The following is a 20146-nucleotide window of genomic DNA, read 5'->3' as shown; positions in this document are numbered from 1 at the left end:
CTAGGGTATTCCTTCCCTGATTTTAGAATCTAGCATAGATTGAAGACCAGCAGCTCTCAAGGGCTCCTCCAGGATCCCAGCCAGATTGGAACTGATAGGGATAACCAGCCCTGGGGACTGAAAACTGTTTATGGCTTTTATGCCTGAAGAAAGCCATTGTTATTTTAGCCAATGGTGACTGCACACTGAGAAGAAAAGAGAAAGTCAGGCTTTACAGAGCTTGTCATAGATTGGCTGTCAGTTGATGCTGGTCCCAGAAGACTGCAAAAAACACTGTGGCCCTCTAGTGAGAGCAGGAGCTTATATAGTTATGTGATTGATGGAGGCTGAAGTCTGATTTACAGTGCATTCATTCCTTGTTTGTTTCCCCAGATCCAGACTGTATAATTGGGATAGAAAACTTAGAAATGGAAAATTTCTCACATTGGTTTCCTGACCTGTGAAGTTATGAGTACTGTGGTTGAAAAAGCTAAATGGGAGCCACTGACTTTACCTTTATCAAGGAAAATGGTGAAGCAAAAAAACATCATTTCATCCCCTAGAGGAATTGCAGATATTAGGGCCACCAATAAATACGTGGAAAATGCAGGGGTGGTGGTTTCCACATCTCCCTTCAGGTCTAGTATTTGGCCTGTGCAGACTGACAGATAGAGAATTTGTCTCTTCCATAAAGGATCACAGCAGTCCACTATGCTGATGACATTGTACTGACTGGACAAAATAAGGAAGAAGCAGCAACCAGTTTAGATTTGTAGATAACACATATGCCTATCAGATGATTGGAAATAAATTCAACTAAAATTCAAGAATTTTATACCTCAATGAAAGTTTTAGGAGTCCAGGGATGTGGACTATTACTTTTAAGGCAGTGATTCTCAAACTTCCTAATGTTGTGACCCTTTAATACAGTCCCTCATATTTTTGTTGCTACTTCATAACTGTGATTTTTCTACTGTTATGAACCATAATATAACTATATGATATGGAGGTTATTTGATATGTGATCCTGTGAAAGAGTTGTTCAACACCAAAAGAACTGTGAACTATGGAGTGAGAACCACCACCCTAACTATCACCTGCTATTACCTTACCCTATGACTAAAATCAATGAGAACTTAATACAAACCAGTGTAGATAGGATTGTAAAGGGCTCAGGATCTTCAGTAATGAAATCATGAGTCACTACTCCAGGGAAAGAACCAAGACCTAACTGTGGCAGAAATACAGAATTTATAGTAGAGGAAGGTAGTTAGTTTTAAGACATTGAAACCAATTTTAGAAATGAGGATTGTAACTGACATGAATGCTTCTACTATATTTTGTTAAGAATGTGTATGTATAAACAAACATTAAGCAGAAAAAAAACAGATTAAAGATCTGTGACCCTATCAGGGTATAACAGACATCTGGAGAGCAGAAAGGACCACTGAGAGTTGAGACTGCAACCAGCAACAGGGGGACTGCATTCAAACTCTACACCCCACTAAGATCTTCCCTTTACATTTAATACATCTTTATTCAATTCCCAGTATACATTTGGCACAGTCAGTTCTATCTTTCTGTTCTCTTACTCCTATTCTGTCAATCCCCTCCCCAACCCACCAAACCCACCCAAGCTTATTTTCTTTGCCTTTTTATTTTCCATTTGATAGGTTTTCCCAAAGAATATAGATTAGCCTGACTTTGCAGGGTCTCCTTATCAACATCCTGAGACCTGGGAATCTTTTAGATTATCCAATTGCATTCTCTCTCTCTCTGGTTTTTGTTTGCTTGTTTGTTTTGGGTTTTTTTTGTTTTGGTTTTTTTAAGACAGAGTTTTTTTTCCTATATATCCATGGCTGTTCTGAATTCGCTCTGTAGATCAGGCTGGCCTCAAACTCAGAGATTTGCCTGCCTCTGCCTCCCAATAGGTGGGATGAAAAATGTGTGCCATCACTGCCTGACCCTGACTGCAATTTATTTTTAATTTTATTTATTTATATTTTATGTATGAATGCTCTGAATGTATACCTGCATGCAAGAAAATGGAACCAGATCTCATTACAGATGGTTTTGAGTCACCCTGTGGGTGCTGGGTATTAAACTCAGAACCTTTAGAAGAGGGGCCAATGCTCTTAACCACTTAGCCATCATCTCCCCAGCTCCCTGATTGCATTTCTTGACATCATTCTTTTTATTCTCCTTTAGTTAAACTGCCTAACTGTGTCCTTATTGCACCTTCTCTATTTTACTTTTCCTCCTACTTTTTTCTGTATCAACCCAATACTAACCACAACCCTTCTTTTTCCATTTCTACACATCTGACAGTAACTAACATCTTTGTCTGCCATGCTTCCGGCGTCCCTTTATTTCCTATAACAATTAGAGCTTAAAGGGTGATTGTTACTTGGCTATAACTGTAAAGTCACAGTGGACCTATATTTTGCTAGTGATATTTTTTCCTGTGGACAGTATTTTATTTTCAGAAATGCACCAAACAACAGTATAGCAGAGCAAAAGGACATCTCAATCCTATTACAACCTAATATCTCTCCAATGTTTTAAACACTTCTACTGGAAAAATCAGAGTGATTTCAAAAGAAAAAACAAAACAAAACATCAACCAACAACCTGTCCCAGATGCATAAATCCCAATGCAAAAATATGAAAACAACAAACACAAAAAGCTACATAATCACTCCAAAATTTACCAATCCTGCAGTAATGTCCTCCAATGACATTGAATTAGATGGAATTCCAGACAAAGAATTCCAGAGTACAATTATAAGTATGTTTTTTTTTTAAAAAGATGATATAAACAAATTCCTGAATGAATAAAAGGGAAACACAAATAGCTAAATGAAAAAAAGAAGTCAACACAGGATAAGAGTGCAGGCTAGTTCTTACACGATAAAAACAGGCTAAAGGAATTTATGACTAGCCCTAAAGAAGATACCTGATGGAATGCTCTGAACTAAAAAGACAAATAAATCCCATGGAGGGTTCTGTCTGAACTAAAAAGACAGATAAATCCCATGGAGGGTTCTGTCTTAAAATGATACATATCATGTTTTCTCTCATTTGGGGTGTCTAGGTTTCACATAGATACATAAAATCATGTATGTATATATGACATGAAAATATAAGTGACACTAGGGGAATAAGGAGAACTAAACAAGAAGGGGAAGAGTGGAGACAAGGAGAGAAGTTGGGTAGTGGTTCTCAACCTTCCTAATGCTGCAGCTCTTTAATACAGTTCATGTTGTGGTGAACCTCAAGCATAAAATTATTTTTATTGTTACTTCATAAATGTTACTTTGCTATTGTTATGAATCATAATCTAGATATCTGATATGCAGGACATCAGATATACTTTCCCCAAAGGGGTCACAACTCACAGGTTGAGAACTGCTGTAGTAGGTTATGGAGGGAATATATTTAGCATATATTCTTGTGTGTATATGTGGGGAAAAGAGGGAGAATATGAACAAGAATAGTAAAGAACTCAAACAAAGATTGAGAGGGCACCATAGTGGTAGAACATTTCCCTAGAGTTTTGCTCCCCAGCACCTCAAAACTACATTGAGACAGTCAGAATCTAACAAATTAAGTAAATCCTCACCTATCAACAATTAACAAAAATACAAAGTAAAGTGTGGTACGGAAATGCCTCTAACCCAGAGCTTGGGAGAATAAGGCAGGAGGACACACGTTCAATGTCAGATTGATATACACAGTACACTTCAGGCAAAAGAGATACTGAAGTGCAGCAGAGATAGGAAAGTGGTCCATTAGACTTCTAAGTAAGATGGAAAGGTGGTCCATGCACTTGGAGCAGACTTTAAGCAACAAGCTATCGTTAAAGACAAAGAACTGAGCATACTAATAAAACTTGAAAATATACCCATATCAAAACACCTAATATATAAGTAAACAGTACATTAACATTACTGACAGGAAAAACTGCATAATTTAGTGGTGAGGGACTTAAATGCTCCCCATCTTTGATAATGGATGGATTGGAAATAATGAATAAGGATAGCAGACCTGAACAACATTAAAGCAACATGGACATACACGGAAGCTTCCATCCCATGGCAGCGAACTACACATTCATTTAGAGAATAAACAACAGTTTCCAGGACAAACTGTTAAAGCTACAAAACAGAACTAGTCTCAGGAACTTTTGAGGAATGAAACATCAATTTCAAAGATTTCTGACAACACACACATGCGTGTGCATCTCACACACACACACACAATGAAGACAACAAAAACGAAAATGTTTTAAGAATTTTATTGCCTGGCATGATGGTTCTTGTCTGTAACCTCAACATTCAACTGGCTATGTAGGAGGACTGCCCTGAATTTAAGAAAAACCTTTGCTGCACAGCAAGTACCAGCCCAGCTAGGACAATACAGTTAGACCTTGTAGAAAGAAGGAAAGCAGGGGAGAGGGAGGAAGGAACAGACAGGTACTACAGAATAATATCAAAGACCAACTGAAGATCTTTTTCCTTTTAGTTCTTTTGCACATTTAACACATGAAAGTTGTTTGGCTTAGGAAGAATGTAAGTAAAAAGTACCTTAAGTTTAATGTGGAGGAAAATAACAGAAGGGAGGAGAAGAGGAGGTGGTATAGAGAAGGGGTAAAAGGAGAGGCAGATGAAAGCCTAGGAAGGAGGAGGAGAAAGCAAGGAAGGGACAAAAAGCAGAATGGAAAAGGCCACAGATCTACCTCAAATAACAAAACTGATAGAGGTAAGAATCCAAAAGCAAAGGTGATGCAAGTAGAAATAGAGGGAGGGGGTTTAACCAACTAAAACACTTGAGAACAAAAAACCAATCTGAATAGTGAAGAGACAGCCTATAAAACAGAATATATGCTAGCAGTATATCCAATATTGAATTACTATTCAAATAAGAATCCAATTTACAAACAGGATAAAGGACCTAAATAGGTACGCCACAAAAAAATATCCAAATGACCAACAAGGATATGAAAACATTCTCAATACTACTTATCATCAACAAAACACATATAAAAGTCAGAGAGATAGGCAGTGGTAGCACATGCCTTTAACCCCAGTACTTGGGAGACAGAGAGGCAGGTGGATTTCTGTGAGTTCAAGGCCAACCCAGTCTATAAAACAAGTTCCAGGACAGCCAAGACTGTTATACAGAAAAAACAAGTCTCAAAAAAACAAAAAAAAAAAAAAAAAAATAGAGAGAGACTATACCACACTGGCCACAGTGACCATCAGAAATTGGGCAGCAATTGTTGTCAAGGAGATGGGGAAGAGAGAACCCTTGTTTCATTGTCGATGAAAATGTAAACTGGTATAGTCATTATAGAAAGCAGTTTGGAAGTTCCTTTAAAAAAAAAATGAAAATAGCCTGGTATATCAGCATAAACCTGAAATCCCAGGGCTCAGGAGGCTTTGTGGCAAGAGGACTCCAAGTTAGAAACCAGTCAAGGTTACGTACTTCAGCGCCAGTATGAAGTAGACAGCCAGACCCTAGCTCAAAAAAGGCAAACCAGAGGCTGGGGGTATGGCTCAGTGGTACAGGACTTGTCTAGCACATGCAATAGCTCAGTGGTCAAGAGCACCTTCTGCTCTTTCAGGACCTAAGTTTGATTCCCAGTATCCATGTCAGGTGGCTCACAACTGCCTGTAACTCCAAGTCCAGGGAATCTGACACCTCCAGCCTCTGAAAGCACCTGAACCACACACATGCACGCACATACACTCACACACACACACAAAATTTAAAAACATCTGTAAAGATTTTTTTATTTTATATGTATGAGTATTCTGCCTGTATTTATGTATGGTACTCAAAGACATCAGAAGAGGACACTGGACCTCCCGAACTGAAGTTACAGATGGTTGAACGTCACTGCTTGGGTGCTGGGAACAAATCTGGGTCCTCTGAAAGAGCAACAAAAGTATTCCTAACCACTGAGCCAGAAAATCTTTTTCTGGTTTGTTTTAAAAGGCCAGGTGTGTGCCTTTAACCTCAGCACTCAGAATGCAGAAGCATGAGATCTCTTGTGAGATGGAAGCCAGGATGGTTTGCACAGCAAGTTCAGAACCATCAGGGATACATAATAAGATCATGTCTCTAAAAATTAACAAAAAATAAAAAGCATTCTCTTGAAAGCTACATTTACCACAACACTACCTAATATCTAAGGTGGGTGTAGAAATAAGTATTACTTATCCTTTAAGGCTTACATTAATGGCAAGATGAATTTACTTGTTATGCCAAGTAAAGCAGCACAGGCAGAGAAAGACAAGACTGCAAAGTCTTTACATGTGGAATCTAGTCAAATACATAGAAGCAGAGGGCATGGCTGCCTGGTGCTAGAGACCCGTGGACATGTGAGGTGTTGGTCAAAGAGCAATTTCTGTTTTGCAGAATAAGTTTAGAGATCTAAAATACAAAGAGCATAGAAAATATAGTTAACACTGTACTAACAAGAGTAGGTCTCAAAAAACAAAACAAGATAATCATGGCAAGTGATGGATGGTAATTAGCATGTGATAACCACAATGTAATAAACACATCCAAGTATCATGCTGTTTATCTTAAATAGATCTCAATGAAGTGGCACAAAAAGGAAAAGCAACATCACAACCAACGTATCATGAAAGCACATCCATTGCCTGCCTTGAGATGATGAGATTTACTGAACCTGGGATCCACCTGCTCATAATTACAACTGGAGAAGGCACTTCCTTCCCCACATTTCCATTCCCCTACTTATCTCTGTGCTTACATTCACTCCCTTTAGCATTTGAGCCTAATTCTACACATGAATCTAATCTGCCAGACTTTTAAGAGCCACACCTCAGCAGGGGATGGAGCTACAGAAGCTATCCCTATTATATCCAGCCAAATTTCCCTTATTCGTCTCAATGAGATGATTAAGATACTATGAGAAAAATGATTCTGGTAAGGAGGAAAGACACTTCTATCTAGATTATCTAGGATTCTAAAGTAAGCCAAAGGAAAAAAGGTATAGGCCCTTTTCCTCCACTTTAACCTTGAAGTACTTTTTAACTTACTTAAAACTACCCCAACCAAACAACCTGTGGTATCAAATGCATACATCTAAGCACTTGAGTTTTAAAAATGATCTAAAGGAAGAAAATCTTTCATGAATAAGAGTACTTTGGGGAGGATGTAGCTCAGTGGTTGGCTTACCTAGTATGTGTGATGCCTGTGGTTTAACCAAACACTGCATCAGCCACACCCACACACCCCCTCTCTCCCTCTCTCTCTCTCTCCCCCTCCTTCTCTCTCTCCCTCTCTCTCTCTCACACACATACATACACACACACACACCTACACACATACATACAGGCACACATATACAGTGCTGCACTAGCTATGACATAGCTAGTGTTCATAGTTTCAGAATAATGTCAACATGTAGACTACCTGAAATGCCACCACCATTTTAAACAAAAAAGGCTGTTGGATAACTTACAAAGTTTCATTTTAACTGGTTTTATGCAGAATTATTAGCATCAAAACTAATTTTAAAGCAAGGAACTTTTGTTTAAATTTGAAAAGCTTCACTTCTTTGTGCATTTTAAACTGTGTGACCCTTGGCTGTAACATTTTTATAAATAGTGTCAGCCAATAGTGGCTACAGCTCAAACATGTAAATGCTAAGCCCACAGTCTGTTTTTTCTCTTCCATTCATATGTACTGTACACAAAATGGAGCATCCTCCTTCGTGCTCTTCAAACTGTAGCATGAACTTTTTCTTTATACTTTTTTTCTATTTGTTGCTTTTTAGAGACAGGGTCTCACTAAGTAGTCCTGACTGGCCTGGAACCAACTATATAGACCAGGCTGACCTCAAACTTGTGGTGATCCTCCTGCCACTGCTTCCAAGTGTTGGGATTATAGGCATGCACCACATCTGGTATAGCATATACTTTCTTAATAAAATACAGCAGACACAAAGAAAAGGCTTGTCTTTGAACTGTGCTCTAACTAGGCTTGTTAGCTATAAGCATAAGTGATATGAGTGGATGTCTCTTAGTTCACTATTCTATATACACCTATCTTAGCCACAGTAGAGGGGAACAAACAAAGCAGGACAATGTAGTTTAAATCTTCAATTAAGTGTTCAAGAATGTGGCAAAGTAGGTCACTTAACAAAAAATAAAGAATCAGGATAAAAATTAAGGCATAGGCACAAATAATCACAAGCACAAATAATGGCTTTAGAGCTATATGAATAGAAAAGGCTACATTTGATCCAAATAAAGACATGAAGTTACTTAATCTCCAAACTAAATAAAGCAACCATCCAAAAAGCTTTCTAGTTCAGTGAATAGAAAGGTCAATTTAATAAGCTGCAAGAGATTTATACCTGGTTCAGAGAATGTGTCGCTAATATCATCATCTCTGTCATCATAATCCTCTTCCTCTTCTTCCTCCTCTTCATTTTCAGACAGCTCATGCTCACTGCCAAATCCTTCATCATGGTCTTCATCATCAATATCATCTTCATCATCCTCATCTTCTTCAGGACTGCATTTGGTTGGCTGTTCTCTCATGTTGTCAGAGACAAAAAGAGAGTAATTGTGCTCTTCTTTTTTCTGGGATGAATCTGAAACAGAAGTGCTGGCAGAGAGGCTGCCACGCTCTGCTGTGGCAACTGACCCAGGACCACCTTGGGGCAGAGGACTAAGTAATAGTTCCTGGGTTTCTTTAAAAGGCAAAGCAGGAGTGCCATGACCCTGATGAGGCTCCATCCCCCTTTTCTCCTGTCTCTTAGCCACAGCTCCACAGTAGCAGGTATTCTCCTTAGTTGCATCGGTGTGTGCCTGGCACAGCAAGGGCCGGCCCTGTTGCACAGGGTTGATCTTGACCTTTGCTTTTTTCACATAGTCTTTACATTCAACATGAAAATTCACCTTTTCATTATGACACATATGGGTCTTCACCATGATCTGTGTGCTTGAAGTAGGTTTACTTGCTTTTTGGAGACTGTCTGACAATGGGACCTCAGCTTGAAGTGTCTTTGAAGAACACACAGGGGCAGCTGCTCTACTTGTGATCTTTTTACTAGGGAATGAAGGGGGCAAGGGATTTTGTTTGACACTGAAGAGTGAATCTGGATAATAAAGGGAATCAGAAACAGACTGAGAGTCCTCACTATTAAGCTGAGCCAAGGTTGGAGTTTTACTTATGACCTCTTCATCTTGGTAAGGGCTAGAAAAGTCATCAAGACCCAGGTAATCCACTTCTTTTGTCCCCCAGATGTCACAGCTGGTTAGTTTGGTGTACTTAGTTAAGTCTTCACAGTATGTATCCCACTGTTCCCAGTTTGAGGTTAAAGCATCCTCATTATCCAGGACATCTGTGAAAGACTCCAGATTTTCAATGTCTTTGCAGTCTTCCAAAGAAAGGAAGTTGTCTCTAGGATTCTGTTGATAGTTCATCTCTCTATCCTAAGGAAGGTTTAAAATGGGAAATCACATACCATGCTTTAGGAAGAAAATATTCACCTCCATCCACACCTGCAAATATCCAAAAAAAAAAAAAAAAAAAAAGACTCTACCTCTGGTCTGTTTTAAGATAAAGGCTACTGACATGACACCTTCCCCTTACATCTATACACTTTCATTTCATTGAACAAGAAAAAGTGGGAAAATACATTCTTTGAGGGGCTGAAGTATGGGTCCAAATATCAAAGCCTCTTGTAATCTTAGAAGCTCTCTTTAGAAATTAACTTCAAGTAAGAAGCAAATATTGAAGACCTTACCTTCATCACAGAATACCTCAACTTAAGGAGAAAATTAAATATGAAGGGAAGGGGCCCAGAGAATACAGAAAGTTAATTGTAAAATTGTAAAACCTTGTATAAAACCTAGGTAACAATTCTTGGCATGGGAAGTCAGATATTCCTCATGCAATGCAAAGATGTGACCTTACAATGGAGCAAAAGCATGAATGGAGTGGTAGCACACACCATTAATCCACTCAAAGGGAGAAACAGGACTATATCTGTGAGTTTGGGGCCAGCCTGGTTTACATAGCAAGTTCTAGGCTAGTCAGAGTTACATGGTAGAACTCTGTCTCAAAAATAAACAAACAAACAAACAAATAAATATAAAATGTAATTACATTCTACAGCCATGGAAACAGAAGTTGAGCCCTAACACACTAACACAAAAGGATATTAAACATTTTTTGTTTCATTTTTATAATTTATTTAACTTTATTTCCTAGAATTGGAGTTACAGACAGTTGTGAGCTGCCATGTAGGTTCTGGGAACTGAACCTGAGTCCTCTGGAAGAGGTCTTAACCCCTAAGCCATTTCTCCAGCCCCCTATTACACAACTTTATGTTTAGAAAAAGTAAACTCCAGCTGAAGAGTAGGTTCAGTAGGTAAAAGCCTGACCATCTCAGTCCAACCCCTGAGACCTACAGGATACAAAAAGAGAACCATCCTCAGTTACCCTTAAACTTAAACACATACACACAGACTAAATAAAAGTGTGGGGCAAACTAAAGGATACAAGTACATTATCCATTCAAAGTAAAAAGCATATTCAAATGTTTATGTATTCATTGTAGTTACCTTTTGGGGAAAATCTGAGGAGTGAAGGCTCAGAAAGGGAATGGCTTTTCAGTGTTCTATTTTACTTAGTTCCACTGATTTTTTAGTTTGTATTTATTTTATGTTGGACTATGTATGTCACTTAAATAGTTTATATATCCCATACCCTATTTTATTAGGGATAGAATTTATTTACTTTTAATGAATTCACAGACATATATTACTCATATTCACAACTTTTTTCTACATTTCTGTGTAATTTAAATTATATATAATTAATAATTCTTTTGTGGCTAGAAAAATGACTCAGCAGTTAAAAGCCCTTACTGTTCTTCTAAAGGAATTAACATAGGTTCCCAGCATTGTTGTCTGAAAGCTCATAACCACCTTTACCTCCCAGCTCTAGGAAGATCTGACACCAAGGGAGGCCTCCTTGTGCACAGTTAAAATATAAGTTGTGTCCTACCCCAAGGGCTAGGTATGGTGGCATAAGCCTTCTCAGCACTCATGAGGCTAAAGTAGGCAAATATCTGTCAGGTCTGAGGCCAGCCTAGTCTACATTAAAGTTCCAGGCCAACCAAAGCTACAAACTTGAGATACTGCCTTTAAAAATCAAAAAGAGGCAGGCCTGAAAAGATGGCTCCAGTTAAGAGTACTTGCTACTCTTGCAAAAGGGCCTCAGTTCCATTTCTGACACCCACATGGTGGTTCACAAACGTCCACGGAATCAGACACCCTCTTCTGGCCTGTATGAGCAGTTCATACATGTACATGTAGCACAGGGTAGCACACACAAAAAATAAATTATTTTTTCCTCTTGGGAATTTTGTGCCTACCTCAAAAACGGAGTTGCTTGGAGCTGCTAATTTTTCTTACCATCTTTACCATGTATTTTGGGCATGAATGATTCCTTAACTTGTGAGCTATAAAGCCCTTTAGCAGTTTAACATATCACATGCACAGCTTACTTTCCTTATGAACAAGTAGACTTAGGGCAGATAACCTCTCCACATGCTACTGTAATCAATTTGAGTATCTTCCAGAAATTACTAGACTTAGTCACAAGAATTAAACCTAGCCCCTAGTTACATCCTTTTCCTTTTCTTAAAACCTGATCTGTGTGGCCCCGAAACCCTTCTTCCTCAGCATATCAGGTAATGGTTTTACCTTTGTCAGCCTCTATCATGTGCTTTATTTTCTCTTTTATAAATAAAATTTATTTATAAATAAAAACTCTGTGACATCATTTTGATACCAAATCAATTACAACTAAAACCAAGAAAAGGTTGCTTACCAGCTCATACATGAAATCTGGATCAGAACTGTTGGCTAAGAGATCTGTGCTCATCAGAGTCTGTTCTGAAAAGGTGTGGCTTCGAAAGGCATCCCCAAAAGGCGGGTCCATTCCGCTTACGCTGGGCTATAACAAAACCATTTTCACTTTAGGAGGTTAAAGACAGCTTCAAGTCCAACTTACTACACATACACCTGTCCTTACCCGAGCACGTAATTTATTTCAAGAAATAATTCTGTCTCTCCTGTAGCGCACACCAATAGCTTTAACTGCACTGAACATGGATCTCTATGAGGAAAACAGCCAAGATGTATATAGAAAAAAACCAAAACAGCAATTCTTAACAACACCTTCTAAAAACTGAAGTTTGGGCACTTGAGATAGCATACAATATTGGGCTATTTTTTTTTAAAAGCTATATAAACATTTCTTAAAATCCTTCTCTAACAAGACTGTTCTAATTCCCCTGAAGTAGAGAATGCTCTCCTGTTTTCTTAGGACTAAAGCAGTAGTATGTCAGACTTAAAGCATATTCCTGAATTCAATGTCTTACTTCCCCCAACAAAGATTATCTGGGTATCTTTTTATAATTTTATTTGTGGGGGATGGGGAGGAAACATGTGGAGGTCAGAGGACAACTTGCTGAAGTCAGTTCTCTCTTTTCATCGTGTGGGACTGGGAGACTGAACTCAAGCAGGCTTTGTAGCAAGAGGCCTTTAACCCATGAGCCATCTTGACAGCCCAATTTAGGTACCTTTAGTCCAACCAACAGGAACAACACAATAGCTTCCTAAGTCTCTAAGACACAGCCAGAAATATGGGCTTAATCTCCTTGTTTCTCTCTCTTCTTTTTTTTTTTCATCATCTATCATCTTTTTTCATCATCTATCTATCCAAACCACTTCAGCAGCACACCCCTGGCTCAAAAAACAAAAAACTATACTCTGAAATTCTGAAACCAACTGCAATAAAGACAGCAAGAAACACTATATTCTTCTTACTTGCCCAAGAGGTGGTGCAACAAAGAATTTTATATGGCATTAATAGTCCATGCACCTACGTTCTTACACACTGCCCACCTACCCTGACCTGTCTTTCCAGCGTTCTCCTAGCTTCTCCCCTATAGCTGTTTTGCTATATTTTAGTTTTCCCCCAGATCTTCTAGGGTCTTTCTGCTTAGAAAAACTTCATTTAACAAGTTTCAGAGCCCTAATTCAAGTAGTCAATAAACAGTAAACCATACCTTGTTTGGACACAAGCTCTAAAAATGGACGTGATCCTTTTGTCACAGAGCTTGGGATGGATGCCAGCCTCTGGTCTTTTAAGTATCAGTTACCAAGTCCTCTTCTTTAGACTCTGCTACAAAGTCACCAAACAATCCTAACATTTTTTTTTTTAATCCCTGTAACAAGGGTTAGCCCTGTACAGTCCCTCCTAGGAGTCCCTAGCTGTTTATTATTTCTAGATTTCTTCCCAGCATTCAAAGTGGTGGTGGGTCAAAAATTAACCATGAAAGGGGAAGGGTTTGAATAAAAATGGGGACAAATAAGCTTCCAGTTTTTATTTCAGTGACTGTCTCAAACCCAAAGAGACCAAATAAAAGGAGTTGTCTCAGCCTGATGTGGTACCGTATGCCTGAGTCCAGCATTTTCAGGGCCAAAGGAGGAAGACTGCTAAATTGCAGCCAGTTTACCTACACAGCAAGACAGAAAGATCTATACATATATATGCATGCATGCATGTCAGAGAGAGATTATGAATGTTACTATGTATCATTCTTGAACATGTTTACAGAACATATAGATGCGTATGCTTACATGGGTGAGACAGAATCACCACTTGTCAACTGTTGTAAATGGAAAGAAAGAACTGGGAAGCAAAATATGAGAATATCAAAAATGGCATTTGGGTGGAAGATTAAAATTCTGGGTAATTCATTCTATCCTCATAAAGACAGCAGATTTAGTGACTAACCTACTTACTCACCATGCTTCTTGTGTCAAGCTCACTGAAATCTTCAAGGCTACAGCAAATAAACTCACATCTAGGTGAGGGCAGAAATAAGCTGTCTTTGAAGCTACTGTGTCAAGCTGTGTTAAGATGCAGAAAGGGCAACACTGTGCCCTTTCTGTCAACACAGAGAATTAAACTGCACCCTATTCCACATGTGATTTACCTGAGGCATTTCCAAGCCCAGATCCTGTGAGTCCAATTCCAAACTTCTTCTTTTTCTTGTTTGTAAATTCCTTTCCAGCTTTACTTTTAATTCCAAGATCAAAGATGATTTTCACAATACATAGCAGACTTTCCCAGAATGTCTTCAGTTCAACTGCTTGGGTCACCACTTTTTTAAAAAAATAATTTTGTAGTTCTGTCAAATAACAGAAAGTAATTTCACTGAGCTCCACTGAAACAAGCTGACCTTTCAAAGAACATTAACAAAGAACACTATGCTTTAAATAAGTCTTATAGTTGAATTTTCAATAATTTAGTCATTCTGTAATATCTACTATTTTAAAATGTATTCTTTAACATTGTTTATTTCCAAAATAAAGTTGGTCAATAATCAATTAGAAGCTGAAAAATATAGCATACACCTGTAATCCCAGCCCTCTAGAAATGAGACAGGAAGATCACAAGTTTGGGCTACCATGAGCTACAAAGAAGGTTTTAGGCCAGGCCAGGATACTCAGAAAGACTGAATCAAATAAATAAGCAAGTAAATAAACTGTAACAGTCTTTTAAAAACATTTTAATATATCCTCTTCTTTTCTGTGATTTGAAAGACATTTTAAAGTCAAGCTCTCATTACCTTTACCATCTTAACATTTTACTATATAATGACTGTAAAATCCATCTACAGTTTATAATCTCTTGTAACTCTACAACTATCATGACTAAACAGCAAAAGAATTTAACACAGTCTCTACTTATACTGGTCCAGCTGAGGAAACACTAGCAACGTCACTTAGGCCCAGAAACAGAGTCAACAATGCCTTTCAGTCCAATCAACAGTCTAAGGCAGCAGTTCTCAACCTGTGGGTCGAGACTCCATTGGCCTTTGGCTAGCTTCTACCTCCATAATATTGACAATATGATTCATAAAAGTAGCAAAATTACAGTTACGAAGTTATCAACAAAAGTAATTTCATGGTTGGAGTCAAAACACGAGGAACTGTATTAAAGGGTCAAAGCATTAAGAAGGTTGAGAACCACTAGGAGGTAAAAAAGTTATGCACACACCTGACAGACAAGCCCATGTAACCTGCTGAGGCCCAACAGGTATGCAGCCCTCCCTCCCTCCCTCTCTCTCTCCCACCCTCTCTCCCTCCCCCCTCTCTTTCTATCTATCTCATGCTCATGGGAATAAAGCCATCTTTTCTAGACTCATTATTTAGTTCCAAGAAGGCAATTCTTTCATGCCATGCTCCTTACAGCATGCTACTCAGCCAAATGAACTAGTAAAATCCTGGCAGTCTACACACATATAACCTGACTATGGGGCTGTTATTTTCTAAAATTTGACACTTACTGTTATAAGCTCTGAGGTTTGTAACTGTGGGAAGAATGAATCCTAGTCAGCACATACTTACTGCTATTTACTACCCTAATAGCCTGGTCTACCAGAGAAGCCAGAAAAGAATAGGTTCTGTTAGTTATGTTTTCACTTAGACATTACATAGCGCTGGATAATAACAATTTTGGGACTCAGTCTTGTCATCTCTAAAAGTGGGGGGAAAGAAAGGAAAGGAAAGAAAAAGACATTGGTATGATATCATGTCTGTAATGGCAGCTATTAAGAAAGCCTGAAGCAGAGGGTAGTGAATTCAGGGCCAGCTTGGGAGGCATACATAGCAAGAGACTAGCTCAGACTGGTGGAGGGAGGGAAGGAGGGACGGAGGGTGGGCAATAAAATATATGACATGAAAGCAGAATGGGGGACTATTCAGAGGTAGGAATGGAGTAGAACATTGGAACAAATGAGTAAGAACAAAGTATAATTACACATATATACAAAAGTGGTTTAATGAAACCCATTACTTTGTAAGCTAACTTAAAGACTAAAAAAAGGGCTGCCCTGATAGTTCAGTGGGCAAAGGCATTTGTTTCTCAAGCCTGAGTCCAATCCCCAGAATCCACATAAGGTGGAAGGAGAGAAAGGACTCCAAAAAGTTGTCCTCCATCATCCACATGTACTCCCTGGAGCACACTTGTGCAAGTGCAAACTCTCTCTCACCTCTCTCTCTCTCACACACACACACACACACAGAGAGAGAGAGAGAGACAGAGACAGAGACAGAGACAGAGAGAAAGCAAGATTTTTTTTTAAACACTGAAAACCAAGGATAAGGCATGATGCACAAAGCTTTAATACCAACTCTTATGAGACAGAGGTAGGCAGATCTCTTTGAATTCAAAGCCAGGACTGCCAAGGCTACACAGAGAAACCTTGTTTTAAAATTATGCAGTTTATTTTTCCTTAATTATGTAACAAGAGTGGAAGGAAAGATAAGAGTTATCTATTCTACAGCAATTACCATCACACAGCATCTCCCATAATGCGAAACTGCTAGAAAACTGTGTTGTGTAATGAGCAGCATATTGAAATGGGACAGATGACAGAATAACACTAAGGAGGAAGGTCTAACAACTTGTACTCAGGGAACTTTCATACTTCACTGGCCTCAAAAATTAATATTTTGCTCAAAAATTTTATATCAAAATATAACAAAAGCCAGGGTGGTAATTCCCCAAAGTGTGACTAAGGAATATTTGTGAAAAGGTATAGCTACCCAACCAAAGGACTGTTACGTTTGGAAAACACTAACAAAACCACCTACTATCATTATTGCTGGTTTTAAGGAGCTGTTGCGCACTGTACATCTCAAGAGCTGAACACAGCACATGCTATTTCTCAAAGTTGTTTATGAAATCTTCCTTCCTGCCCCAAAGACTGCATTTTCCAGATAAGAGACAAACAAGGAGGTGGCTGAAGTTTCCAAGTCACTCCTCCTTTTGTTCATAGCACTGGCTCACCAGTTCTCAGTAAAGTTGTGCCTTTATCGGGGGAGACAAAACTCGACCATCAATCAACATATCTGTCAACAGAGCTTTTGTACCTGGGCTTTAAAAAATATTCAGTAACGTTTTCTAGTTATCATAATTGATTCTGCACTAGAGGCCAACTCTGTGAGGCAGGGAGGAAGAGTCAGTAAATGTTGAGCAGCTAACAGTACCTGAAGAAAAAGTAGTTCCAATCTTTTTAACAGCCCTGCCAGGTCCTGCTCTCTGGTGTTTGGTTCTCTAAACACAAGCTGAGGCTTACTATGCATGTCAGGGCAACAGCTAAACTAAGACAGTATAATCGAAAGACAGCTTATAGAAGCTCATCCCTAGCTCCATACAAACCATTCATCATAAATGACTTCAAAAGCAAAACCCAAGAGTTTACTGATGAGCCCCAAGATCCTCTGCCCCTCAAAGTTTTAGTTTATTCACTAGTCACATCAAGAAACACAGAAGCCTCCTTATAGACTAACTGAACTGTGGTGGTTCATGCCAATAATCCTGGCAGTTGGGTAGCTGAGGCAGGGTAATCAATGCTCAAGTTCCAGGCTAAAGGGTTACATAATAAGCCAATCTCAATCTCTCAATCTTCTCTCTCTCTCTCTCTCTCTCTCTCTCTCTCTCTCTCTCTCTCTCTCTCTCTCTCAAAACAAAAAGGAAAAGAAACACACATATGCAAACACATAAAATTCTCTTTACAAATGAAATATCTTATGAATGAGTAAACAGATACTACACATGACAGAATCTTTTTATTGCAGTAGTTTAGGTCACTTACTCCTTTTAGTAACTCAAAATTCCTCACAGTAGTAAACTGTCTTCTGAGTCATCTAACATCACCAGAGCAATGTTTAAAATTTTTGGATCTCAGTCGGTAGAACATGAGACTCTTAAATTTTTTGACACACCCAATGGGATAGCTACTATAAAAAAAAAGTGGATGGAAAGTAACATGATGGGGATGTCCTTCTGTATGCTGTGAATATGTTTCTCTTATTGGCTGATGAATAAAGCTGTTTTGGCCAATGGACAGGCAGGATATAGCCAGGCAGAAAGTATAGGTGGGGCTACCAGAGTAGGAGAATGCTGGGAAAAGGAATTGGGGATTGAATCACCAGGGAGATGCCATGTAGCTACTAGGAAAATAGGACCATGTGGAGATTAATAGAAATGGGTTAATAATAAGAGAGAGCTAGCCAATAAGAAGCTTTAGTCATTGGCCAAAAAGTTTATAATTAATATAAGCCTCTGTGTATTTATTTGGGACTAAATGGCTATGGGACTAGGTGGGACAGAAACTTCTGTCCACAATAACAAGTGTTGAAGAGGACAGTAATAATCAGAATCCTCATGAACTGCTAGTAGAGATGTAAAATGGTACAGATAGTACAGGAAAGCCTGGCAATTTCTCAATAAATTAAAGGATTACTACATGATCTGCAACTCTATCCTTGACTTGAACAGCAAATACCCACAGTTATAGGAGCATTAAACACAATAGCCAAGAGGTGAAAACAACTAAAATAGCCATCCATGTATACACAACAAAATAAGGGTGAATGTAATTTTAACAGACATTACAACAAACCTTGAGGACATTATGTTAAGTGAAATAAGTCTGATATAAAAGGATAATTGTATAGTTCCACTTACATTAAGTGCCTAGAACAGATAAAATTCATAAAGCAGGAAGTAGAACAGAGGTTACAAAGGACTGGGAGTTGTGATTTAATGGACAGAGTTTCTGTTTGAGATGATTAAATGCTTGCAATCATTTAGTGGGGATAGCTATACAACACTGTCAATGCACACACTTAAAAATGGTAAAAATGATACCAGGAATGCTGGCTCATGCCTATAATCCCAGCACTCATGATGCTGAGGAAAGAGGTTTGTCATAAATTTGAGGTGAGCTTTGATTACACAGCAAATAACAGACCAGCCAGAATCACATAATGAGAACCCATAACAAATGTGAAATGTTTTTATATAAAAAATTTATCTTTCTAAACTGTTGCTTTTTAATTAAAATTTTATTGTAAAAAAACCTTACAAACATATCACACAGCAAGATTAGACAGACCCAAAGTCTATCCATTTCAAAGACCTTCTAAAGTTATAGTAGCCACGCTGAAGCTGTGAGGTTCACTTTGGATTTACACTTTCACAATCCATTATTTTTACCCACTTACCCATCACACAAAAACCAAAACAACAACAAAACTCCATGACAAAGCTAAAACTAGAAAATCAATTAGCTTTTTATCTTCTTTCATAACTCGTGTCCATTATTTAAATCCCATCCTTTCTCATTACCTCATCATATATTTGCCCTTCTTGATCCACTTTCTACATATTATATTATACCCACATGTACATTATGTACATATGCACCCATATGCACATTACACTAGGAACTACATGAGGAACATATGGATTCCTTTTTCCTGAGATTATTAATATTATACATGGTAACCCACTTTATACATGTACCAGATTTTCATTGTCCATCTGCCTGTTGATGGTGTGGTGGTTTGAATAGGTATGGTCCCCACTGATTCATGTGTTTGAATGCTTGGCAAGTAGGGAATGGCAGTATTAGTAGGTGTGGCCTTGTTGAAGGAGATGTGGCCTTGTTGGAGGAAGTGTGTCACTGTAGAGGTGGGCTTTGAGGTCTCATACATGCTCAAGTCACACCTAGTCTGACAGTTCACTTCTGGTTGCCTTCAGATCAAGATGTAGAACTCTCAGCTACCTCTCCAGCACCATGTCTGCCTGCATGTGCTGCCATGCTTCCCACCATGACAATAATGGACTAAACCTTTGAAACTGTAATCCAGCCCCAAATAAATTTTTCCTTTATAAGAGTTAACTTAATCATGGTGTCTTTTCACAGCAACAGACACACTAACAGACAACTTGTTATAGTGAATAGAGTAATAAACAGGGGGTTGCAATTTCAAGAATTTTAGGTAAGAAATACTAATGTACTATATACTATTGTATACATAGTGTATATACATAATACATAGGACATTGCTAATTTGATCTGTCCTAAACTTTACTAGTCTGTACTTCAGACTTTTCCAAAAATGTCTTAATACTGACAGGACACTAGGCACAATGGCTTACACCTACTATACCAGCATTCAGCAAGCAGAGGTAAGAAGATTTCTGTGAGTCTGAGGCCAGCATGGTCTACACAGCAAGTTCT

The 20146-nt window shown here is 38.5% G+C and overlaps 1 protein-coding gene across 5 annotated transcripts in view; it reads right to left on the bottom strand.

Moving 5' to 3' along the window:
• Crebrf (CREB3 regulatory factor) overlaps positions 1 to 20146 on the bottom strand; it is a 61108-nt gene that overhangs the window by 25136 nt on the left and 15826 nt on the right. For 2 of the 5 annotated variants that reach the window (XM_051181000.1, XM_051181002.1), the window contains exons 2-4: positions 14042 to 14287; positions 11866 to 11991; positions 8375 to 9458 (exon numbers count right to left, since the gene is read on the bottom strand). In XM_051181000.1, coding sequence (XP_051036957.1) covers positions 8375 to 9458; positions 11866 to 11991; positions 14042 to 14050 — 1219 coding nt within the window. In that variant the 5' untranslated portion in view covers positions 14051 to 14287. Of the gene's footprint in view, positions 1 to 8374; positions 9528 to 11865; positions 11992 to 14041; positions 14288 to 20146 lie in introns of those variants that run through there. The other 3 variants (XM_051181001.1, XM_051181003.1, XM_051181004.1) reach the window with 2 other exon arrangements.

This window comes from Phodopus roborovskii, unplaced genomic scaffold, assembly GCF_943737965.1.
Source record: "Phodopus roborovskii unplaced genomic scaffold, PHOROB, whole genome shotgun sequence".
NCBI lineage: Eukaryota > Metazoa > Chordata > Mammalia > Rodentia > Cricetidae > Phodopus > Phodopus roborovskii.
The sequence above is the reverse complement of the archived record's forward strand: the minus strand, read 5'-3'. Positions and strand labels throughout refer to the sequence as shown.